This window comes from Aegilops tauschii, chromosome 2 (genome assembly GCF_002575655.3).
Source record: "Aegilops tauschii subsp. strangulata cultivar AL8/78 chromosome 2, Aet v6.0, whole genome shotgun sequence".
In the NCBI taxonomy this organism is placed as follows: Eukaryota; Viridiplantae; Streptophyta; class Magnoliopsida; order Poales; family Poaceae; genus Aegilops; species Aegilops tauschii.
Window position 1 is genome coordinate 42,425,488 of NC_053036.3, and position 11,030 is coordinate 42,436,517.

General features: G+C 45.7%; 1 protein-coding gene across 1 annotated transcript; it reads left to right on the forward strand.

Annotated features, from left to right (window-relative positions):
- Positions 1-7,474: 7,474 nt before the first annotated feature.
- Positions 7,475-9,054, forward strand: LOC109768937 (uncharacterized). The gene is made up of 3 exons (XM_020327666.1): positions 7,475-7,996; positions 8,106-8,427; positions 9,014-9,054. The coding sequence occupies exons 1-3, from the start codon at positions 7,475-7,477 to the stop codon at positions 9,052-9,054; spliced, it is 885 nt and encodes a 294-aa protein (XP_020183255.1).
- The last annotated feature ends 1,976 nt before the right edge of the window (positions 9,055-11,030 follow it).

Sequence of the window (11,030 nt, forward strand, 5' to 3'; positions counted from 1 at the left end):
TTCACATAAGCATTGCAACCCCAAATTTTAAGAAACGACAACTTTTGGTTTCTTGCCAAACCAAAGTTCATAAGGTGTCGTCTCAACGGATTTAGATGGTGCCCTATTTAACGTGAATGCAGCTGTCTCTAATGCATAACCCCAAAACGATAGTGGTAAATCGGTAAGAAACATCATAGATTGCACCATATCTAATAAAGTACGGTTACGATGTTGGGACACACCATTACGCTGTGGTGTTCCAGGTGGCGTGAGTAGTGAAACTATTTCACATTGTTTTAACTGAAAGCCAAACTCGTAACTCAAATATTTTACCTCTGCGATCATATCGTAGAAACTTTTATTTTTGTTACGATGATTCTCCACTTCACTCTGAAATTCTTTGAACTTTTCAAATGTTTCAGACTTGTGTTTCATCAAGTAGATATACCCATATATGCTCAAATCATCTGTGAAGGTGAGAAAATAACGATACCCGCCGCGAGCCTCAACATTCATCGGACCACATACATCAGTATGTATGATTTCCAATAAATCTGTTGCTCGCTCCATAGTTCTGGAGAACGGCGTTTTAGTCATCTTGCCCATGAGGCATGGTTCACAAGTACCAAGTGATTCATAATCAAGTGATTTCGAAAGTCCATCGGAATGGAGTTTCTTCATGCGCTTTACACCAATATGACCTAAACGGCAGTGCCACAAATGAGTTGCACTATCATTATTAACTTTGCATCTTTTGGCTTCAATATTATGAATATGTGTATCACTACGATCGAGATCCAACAAACCATTTTCATTGGGTGTATGACCATAGAAGGTTTTATTCATGTAAATAGAACAACAATTATTCTCTAACTTAAATGAATAACCGTATTGCAATAAACATGATCAAATCATATTCATGCTCAACGCAAACACCAAATAACACTTATTTAGGTACAACACTAATCCCGAAAGTGTAGGGAGCATGCGATGATGATCATATCAATCTTGGAACCACTTCCAACACACATCGTCACTTTACCCTTAACTAGTCTTTGTTCATTCTGCAACTCCTGTTTCGACTTACTACTCTTAGCAACTGAACCAGTATCAAATACCGAGGGGTTTCTACGAACACTAGTAAAATACACATCAATAATCTGTATATCAAATATACCTTTGTTCACTTTGCCATCCTTCTTATCCGCCAAATACTTGGGGCAGCTCCGCTTCCAGTGACCAGTCCCTTTGCAGTAGAAGCACTTAGTCTCAGGCTTAGGTACAGACTTGGGCTTCTTCACTTGAGTAGCAACTTGCTTGCCGTTCTTCTTGAAGTTCCCCTTCTTCCCTTTGCCCTTTTCTTGAAACTAGTAGTCTTGTCAACCATCAACACTTGATGCTTTTCTTGATTTCCACCTTCGTCGATTTCAGCATCGCGAAGAGCTCGGGAATTATTTTCGTCATCCCTTGCATATTATAGTTCATCACGAAGTTCTATTAACTTGGTGATAGTGACTAGAGAATTCTGTCAATTACTATCTTATCTGGAAGATTAACTCCCACTTGATTCAAGCAATTGTAGTACCCAGACAATCTGAGCACATGCTCACTGGTTGAGCTATTCTCCTCCATCTTGTAGGCAAAGTACTGTCAGAGGTCTCATACCTCTCGACACGAGCATGAGTATGAAATACCAATTTCAACTCTTGGAACATCTTATATGCTCCGCGGCATTCAAAACATTTTTGAAGTCCCGGTTCTAAGCCGTAAAGCATGGTGCACTTAACTATCAAGTAGTCATCATACCGAGCTTTTGTCAAAACGTTCATAATGTCTGCATCTGCTCCTGTAATAGGTCTATCACCTAGCGGTGCATCAAGGACATAATTCTTCTGTGCAGCAATGAGGATAAACCTCAAATCACGGATCCAATCCGCATCATTGCTACTAACATCTTCCAACTTAGTTTTCTCTAGGAACTAAAAAAAGGGGAGCAACATCGCGAGCTATTGATCTACAACATAGATATGCTAATACTACCAGGACTAAGTTCATGATAAATTAAAGTTCAATTAATCAAATTACTTAAGAACTCCCACTTAGATAGATATCCCTCTAATCCTCTAAGTGATCACGTGATCCGTATCAACTAAACCATGTCCGATCATCACGTGAGATGGAGTAGTTTCAATGGTGAACATCACTATGTTGATCATATCTACTATATGATTCACGCTCGATCTTTCGATCTCAGTGTTCCGAGGCCATATCTGCATATGCTAGGCTCGTCAAGTTTAACCTGAGTATTCCGCGTGTGCAAGTGTTTTGCACCCGTTGTATTTGAACGTAGAGCCTATCACACCCGATCATCACGTGGTGTCTCAGCACGAAGAACTTTCGCAATGGTGCATACTCAGGGAGACACTTATACCTTGAAATTTAGTGAGAGATCATCTTATAATGCTACCGTCGATCTAAGCAAAATAAGATGCATAAAAGATAAACATCACATGCAATCAATATAAGTGATATGATATGGCCATCATCATCTTGTGCTTGTGATCTCCATCTCCGAAGCACCGTCATGATCACCATTGTCACCGGCGCGACACCTTGATCTCCATCGTAGCATCATTGTCGTCTCGCCAACTATTGCTTCTATGACTATCGCTACCGCTTAGTGATAAAGTAAAGCATTACAGGGCGATTGCATTGCATACAATAAAGCGACAACCATATGGCTCCTGCCAGTTGCCGATAACTCGGTTACAAAACATGATCATCTCATACAATAAAATATAGCATCATGTCTTGACCATATCACATCACAACATGCCCTGCAAAAACAAGTTAGACGTCCTCTACTTTGTTGTTGCAAGTTTTACGTGGCTGCTACGGGCTTAGCAAGAACCGTTCTTACCTACGCATCAAAACCACAACGATAGTTCGTCAAGTTAGTGCTGTTTTAACCTTCTCAAGGACCGGTCGTAGCCACACTCGGTTCAACTAAAGTTGGAGAAACTGACACCCGCCAGCCACCTGTGTGCAAAGCACGTCGGTAGAACCAGTCTCGCGTAGGCGTACGCGTAATGTCGGTCCGGGCCGCTTCATCCAACAATATCGCCGAACCAAAGTGTGACATGCTGGTAAGCAATATGACTTGTATCGCCCACAACTCACTTGTGTTCTTCTCGTGCATATAACATCTACGCATAAAACTAGGCTCGGATGCCACTGTTGGGGAACGTAATAATTTTAAAAAAATTCCTACGCACACGCAAGATCATGGTGATGCATAGCAACGAGAGGGGAGAGTGTGTCCACGTACCCTCGTAGACCGAAAGCGGAAGCGTTATATCACCGCGGTTGATGTAGTCGTACGTCTTCACGATCCGACTGATCCAACTACCGAAAGCACGGCACCTCCGAGTTCTGCACACGTTTGGCTTAGTGACGTCCTCGCCTTCTCGATCCATCAAGAGGGGCGAAGTAGTAGATGAGTTCCGGCAGCACGACGGCATGGTGACGGTGTTGGTGAAGAACAATCTTCGCAGGGCTTCGCCTAAGCACTACGAAAACTATGATGGAGGATAAACTAGAGGAGACGGGGTTGCCGGCACACGGCTTGGTGTTTCTTGATCTGTCTTGGGTGCTAGCCCTACCCCTCTATTTATATGTTGAGCCTTGGGGTCGAAACTTGGAGTAAAAGCCTCCACAAAGTCGGTTTCACCCGAAAGGCAAGAGTCCTTCTCGGACTCCAGCGCCAGACGCCAGGGTTCTCGGCGTCTGGGCCCAGACGCCAGGGACCCTGGCGTCTGGCCCCTGGACTCCGCAAAACTTCCTTTTGCGCTTTCCAAAAACCACGTGGGCTTTCCCCTTTGGCCCAGATAAAGTGTTCTCGTGCCCAAACATTTTGGGAAACATCCGGAACTCCTTCCGATGGATTCCGGAACCCTTCCAGAGATCAAACACTACTATCCACATATCATCTTTACTTCCGGACCATTCTGGAGTACCTCGTCATATCCGTGATCTCATCCGAAACTCCGAACAACATTCGATCACCAACATACATAACTCATAGTACTATATCGTCAACGAACGTTAAGCGTGCGGACCCTGCGGGTTCGAGAACTATGTAGACATGACCGAGACACCTCTCTGGTCAATAACCAATAGCGGAACCTGGATGCCCATATTGGTTCCTACATATTCTATGAAGATCTTTATCGGTCAGACCGCATAACAACATACGTTGTTCCTTTTGTCATCGGTTTGTTACTTGCCCGAGATTCGATCGTCGGTATCTTAATACCTAGTTCAATCTCGTTACCGGCAAGTCTCTTTACTCGTTCTGTAATACATCATTCCGCAACTAACTCATTAGTTGCAATGCTTGCAAGGCTTATAGTGATGTGCATTACCGAGTGGGCCCAGAGATACCTCTTCGACAATCGGATTGACAAATACTAATCTCGAAATACGCCAACCCAACAAGTACCTTTGGAGACACCTGTAGAGCACCTTTATAATCACCCAGTTACGTTGTGACGTTTGGTAGCACACAAAGTGTTCCTCCGGTAAATGGGAGTTGCATAATCTCATAGTCATAGGAACATGTATAAGTCATGAAGAAAGCAATAGCAGAATACTAAACGATCGTGTGCTAAGCTAAAGGAATGGGTCAAGTCAATCACATCATTCTCCTAATGATGTGATCCCGTTAATCAAATGACAACTCATGTCTATGGCTAGGAAACATAACCATCTTTGATCAACGAGCTAGTCAAGTAGAGGCATACTAGTGACACTCTGTTTGTCTATGTATTCACACATGTATCATGTTTCCGGTTAATACAATTCTAGCATGAATAATAAACATTTATCATGATATAAGGAAATAAATAATAACTTTATTATCAATTCTAGAAAGAGAGGTTGCCGCCTTGGCAAGCATATGAGCCTCTCCATTGTGTTGACGTCCCTCGTGGATGAATTGGAGGTTCCTGAAAAGATTCCTCTGATCCTTGATCTCTCGTGAAGGAGCCAAAGCTCCTAGGAGCCATTGCCAATTTCCGTAGAATTGTAGCATATTGCCATGGAGCACCAGAGTAAATGTTTGCCCCACTTCAATGCAGTCCGAATTTACACAGATAGAGTCTAAGTGAAGGCCCAAAGCTAGTGTTTTGTTACATGCTCGCGCTTCAAGTTATGCCGGATCAACGAGTCCCTCAAAAACAGCCTGAGCGCGAGCAAACGACCTGAGCTAACGGGCGCCTTATATGTGCGCGCCTTCCGGCGAGTCGGATGCTATTCTCGCTATAAACTTTTCTTTTGTAAGACGTTCTCGCTATAAACGACATATATCATTCAGCTATTTTTTTTAAGATAATACATCTTTTTTCATTAATTCAAGAAATAATACCTAGTTTTGAAATTTTCAAAAATAATACACCGTCGGCTTAGGTGAAGCCGATTGGATCCAGTCGGATACGACGAAACCGATTAGAATCCAGTCGGCTTTGGCTAAGCCGATTAGGATCGAGTCGGCATTTCCAAAGCCGACAACAACTAATCGGTTTCGGCGAAACCAATTCATCGCAATTCCTCGTCGAGCTTGAAGCACACCAAATGCCCTCTCCACATCCTTCCTAGCCGCTTCCTGCATTGTTGCACAGTGGCTCTGTTTATTGCCATACGGTTCGGATATGGTCTTCACAAACGCCGACCACTGAGGATAGATACCATCGACAAGATAGTATCACATGTTGTACTCTTGTCCGTTGACGGTGTAGTTGCACGGCAGTGATTCCCCATTGCAAAGCCTCCTGAACACCGGAGATCGTTGACGCACGTTGATATCGTGGTGAGAACCCAACATTCCAAAGAAAGCATGCCAAATCCATAAGTCATGTGATGCCACCGCTTCTAATATGATGGTGGCCTCTCTGGTGTGACATTGATACATTTCCACAAACCTTTGGGGCAGTTCTCCCATTGCCAATGCATGCAATCAACTGATCCGAACATTCCTGGAAAGCCCCTTGCCTCTCTAATAGCCAACAACTTCTCTGTGTCCTACATATTTGGTTTTCTGAGATACTCAGGTCCAAACACCTCCATCACGGTGCAGGCAAACTTGATAGTAGTCTTGTCTTCAAACACGCGCTCTCCCCCATCCTGACCATCTCACCAATGACATCTGCAGCAATACCAAGTGCAAGCATCCTCAGAGCAGACGTGCACTTTTGCTTGGCAGAGAAAGAGAGTTGTCCGCAGCAATCCCTTGTGAGCTTGAAATAGTCGTCGTGTGCCTCCACTCCCTCCAGTCCTCCACAATTTGCAAAAACAATGATTTCCGCATGCGGAAACGGCGACGAAACCATGGATCATCCGGAAAAGTAGGTTTGGGCGCAAAGTAGTCCCTGTGTAGTAGCTTTGCTCCGGACACTGTCCCGATTGATCACTCTTCACCCTTTGATTGAGCCCTTGAAGTTGACAATATGCTCCACTTGTCGTTTCATTTCCTCTTGCATGCTCATGAGCATAATCATGTCCACTTCTTCGTCCGAATCTGAGGAATCAAAGAACTCATCTTGAATCATTTGGTCAAGCTCCGTCGGTCCATATGCCTCATCCGACGAAGCATCGGAATCCATCGTTTTCCCTGACAAAATCACAAAAAGTCCGGCCGGACAATGTGTCGAACACATCAAGGGCAAGAAGGGGCCAGAGAGTTACCAAACGTACCGCGGTGGCGTCCGGGCCGGCGAGGACGTCCCCCGCGGCGAGGACGGGAGAGAGGACTGCTCTGCCGGAGCTGGCGGCGCAGAGGTTAGGAATGGCTGTGGAGCGCACGCGGCGGCGGAGCTACGAGACGGGCGACGCGGAGGAGGAAGAAGGGAGGGGATAGCAAATGGATCCGGCAGGTCTTGGGGGTGGATTTGATGCAATTTGGAGTGGGGTCAGGCTGTCGGGTCCGACATGACGGGCGTGCCCGGGCGCCCCATATTTAGACTGGATATGAGGGATGTCGATCAGCCTGGTCGTTTGAAGTGCCTGTCTGAATCAAAACTTTACGACTAAACAGTGACCGGGCAGTCCGTCCGGAGTATGAAGCGGGTTTAAGGCGTCAGGCCTGTAGATGCTCTAAAGGCGACCACCGAAGGTGACACAGAGCAATCATTATGTAGGTGGAATAGGTAAGCCCATGTACGACATGACTTTATGATTAACTGAGCAAATAACATTAAATTGAAAAGGTACATCATTCCTCCATGGGACTCGTTTTTTTTTTAAGGGGTGGCTGGGCCAAGGAAACGGCCTGCAAGCCCACCTCGTACCCAAAGGCCGGGACGGCGGCACCTTGAAATACCTCCGCCTTGGCGCCCAGCGTAACCAACAGCTTTCCTCGCCGGAGTCCCCAACAAACCCTCGCCCTCCCTCCACCGCGCAGCAGCCCACCGCCTCCGCCCTCCAGCACCGGCGACCGATGGACCGGTTCCACGACAGGCACCACTTGCGGCTGCGGAGCCTAGTGCACCGCACCTACCTCCACGCCGCCGACGACGGGGAGAGCGTCACCCTCAGCCAGGTCCACGGATCCCTAAACGCGGCGTGGGCAGTGCACATCTACAACGGCGGAGACGACGATGGTGTCGGCTGCGACTACGACGGCGGCCAGCGCCTGCTCCTCCACAGCGCGGCCTACGGCCGCTACCTCGCCGCCACGGCCACGCCGGCGAGGCTCGGCCACCGGGGCCTCCGCGCGGAGCTGCGCGACTACGACCAGCCGGGCGTGGAGGCCTTCATGTGGCAAGCCGTGGGGTCGGGCTTCGGGGACGACGTCGTCCTGCTCCGCAACGTCGGCGGCCGCTACCTCCGCGCCAACGGCAGGTACATCCGCTGGAACGCCGGCGTCAGCGTCGACAACAGCTTCAGCTCCATGATGTACTGGGTCGTCGAGCCCATCCCCGCCAGAGAGGACATGCCTGCCCTTCCTGCACCGCCTCCGGTGAGTTCGCCATGACCGACCCGCTTCTTGATACCTCTTCTTCTTGAATTTCTTTCGGCGATTCAGCGAATTCTTCTTGAACCGTACTTCAATTCTGTTTTAACTGCAGAATCCTCCATACGGATACCTCCTCGGGGTCATCTACCCGGAGCCGGAACGGCTGATCCGGTTCGTGCGGGCGCTCAACGACGGGCACTACCCCGAGGACCCCGAGGACGGAGGCTGGCAGCAGTTCTGGTTCAGGGGGAGGTCCGCGTTTCGCCTGAGGGACGACCTGGGGTTCCTCGTCGGCGCCGGCGTGTACTACCCGAACATCGCCATGTGCGTCCGAGCGGGCCGCCATGGGAGGCTGACCCCGCTCGTCGTCGACCTGCCCGACGGCGGCTACGGCGAGACCCTCGAGATTGTCGTCTTCCTGGCCGACACCCCTGGTGAGAGCCTCTCTTCATGCCTACTTCCTCCTATGTATCTCCTGACTGAAATTGTCTTACTGAAGCTGTTAGGTGTCTTCAACTGAAATTGTTCTAATCTGAAAAACAGTTAACTGAATCTGTTGAAGTCTGAAACTGTTGAAATTTTGTAGATAAGTAAAAGATGATCTGAAATTGAAACCCCAAATCAGTTGATTCACCTCCTTTCAGCCTTAACAGAGAAGATGGTGTACCCGTCTTACTTCGTTGTTGTCCTGTAGAAAGGTAAAAGTAGTTGGATGAAACTATAGTTGCAAATTTCTGTCCTTGATTCAGATAATTCAGTCGGTCCATTTCATAACATCTGCCGCCAGTAGAAATTATGGAAGCTAAAAAGCCAAATCAAGTTCAGTCATCTCATTTCACCTTTGCAGAGAAGAAGATACTAATTCTCTAACCTGTGAATACAATTCAGCTAGTATCTTACAATAGTACATAAATTCTTTAGTTCCTTGCAAATTATATTGTTTCAACCTTTTCTTCTTCTTGGTCTTGTTATTAATTGTTGGTCTGCTGCCTAATTGGCTCATAATTTCTGCTAATTCAGCCTACAATGATCTGCGACACCCGGATGTCAATGCGGAGTAGAGAAATATCGGAGCGGGAGTCCTGAAAGTTTCGCTGCCTCGACGACGGCAGAACTGGACGCCTACTTTTGCCTATACATAGAAAGATATATGTTCAAAAAACTCTCTGTTTCTTCTGCTAGCTAAACTGCTGAGAGTGTTGCGTCCAATGGCTGAACAATTTTTGTAATTCTGAGATGTGAATTCTGGTGTGCTTCATAGACGAAGCATTTCACTGTAGGGGTTATTCCGTTATTGCAATGAGTCGACGATTCTGCGATATTTGTAGATCGATGGTCTTTGATTGAATTTTGTTCAGATTTTGGTGCAGATCGATGATGCTTTTTGGGTTTAATTTAGTGGGGTGTTAATCTACTTGCCTTACTGAAGCTGTTACAATCTGACAAACAGGTTACTGAAATTGTTCTAGTCTGAAAAACAGTTAGCTGAATCTGTTCAAGTCTGAAACAGTTAGGTGTTGGGAATTGTCTGAACTGCTGTAATCTTGTAGATAAGGAAAATATGATCTGTTATTGGGGGAATAAATCATTGTAGAACTTGAAACTCCACGTTGGTGGTGATATCCGTCTGATTTAGCCACGTTTACTCGCGTTGAATAACCTGTGAACAAAACTCAGGTTCCAACAATAAACAAATCTCGTTTCTGCACATGAGCTTTATTCAGGTATTGTACATGAGCTGCAATGTTTGTCTTGTTATTCTTTTTATTTTCTAACCTGATCGTGCTTGGAAAAAGGATATTATCATTTGTTTTGTTAGGACCTGAATTTGGGAAGCTGTCTCAAACTGTTGCTGTCCTGTAGAAAGATAAAAGTAGTAGGTGCCATGTAGATTTATCAGTCTGTGTATGCAAGGTAAAGGATGGCCTCAAGCTAGTTGCACATTTCCGTCCTTGATTCAGATAATTCAATTGGTCCATTTCATAACATCTGCCGCTCGTAGAAATTGTAGAAGCTAAAAGGCCAAATCAAGTTAGTCATCTCATTTCACCTTGGCAGAAAGCGCTTTTCATACAAAACGACGTTGCCAAGTGGCAAGACATCACCATGAAGGCAGTGCACAAGCAAGCAGAGCCCTGGGAATTCAACATTTGCAGGCTAATTACTTCCTCCACAACAGCATACACCTTCTCTGCTACGCAAAACGGAAAGGAAAAAAAGCCATGAACTGTTTGTATATGGCCATAACTAGAACATAATAATTTTCTTCACCAGGTTTATCGTACTCATAACTGGCACATAATAACTGCGACAAATATCACACTAACTAGATCTTAGAGGGACTAGCTGCAGGAGACTAAAGGAACGCAGAATAACATCACCAGTACATTGAGTACTCCAGGCAGCTCGAAATACGGTGTCATCAGCTTATGCAGAACCTTCCGTCTTGTAGACTTGTAGTTCCACCACAAAAAGAGGCTTCCAAAAGATTCACCATAAACAGGGTTATCTCACATTGAATCAGTGACGAGAAACCTCTCCGGCACTGGGTAAGGATCGAGCTCGAAACAACCTCGAAGCTAGCCCCTTTTCCATTTGTCAGATGGAAGCAAGGAATCTGATGAGAGAACTTTAGGCACTCATCCTTAAGTATCATTTGCACAGCTCCCTCTCTTCTGTATACTGCCTGTAATTAACCATCCACCTTCCTTAACAGCTGAACTTGTACGGACAAATCTAAAAAGAAAAGATTTTGATAAGAGAGTAAAGAATATATTATCCTATTCTTTCTTCCTTGAAATATTAAACAACAAACTTCCAGTAACTAAGTGCCATAATCCCAATTGTAAGAATAATACTATAACAATAAAGGATTTTAACGGAACGCAAAGGGGAGAATAAAACAAATTCATAGGGGTGACATGATGCCATCAGGAGCTTACAGAGTTAACAAAAAAAATGGAAGGCCTAAATTATTGCAGACACAAAGATGATCAAGGATCATTTGTATTGAAAGATCACCAAGTCTTTCACCTAC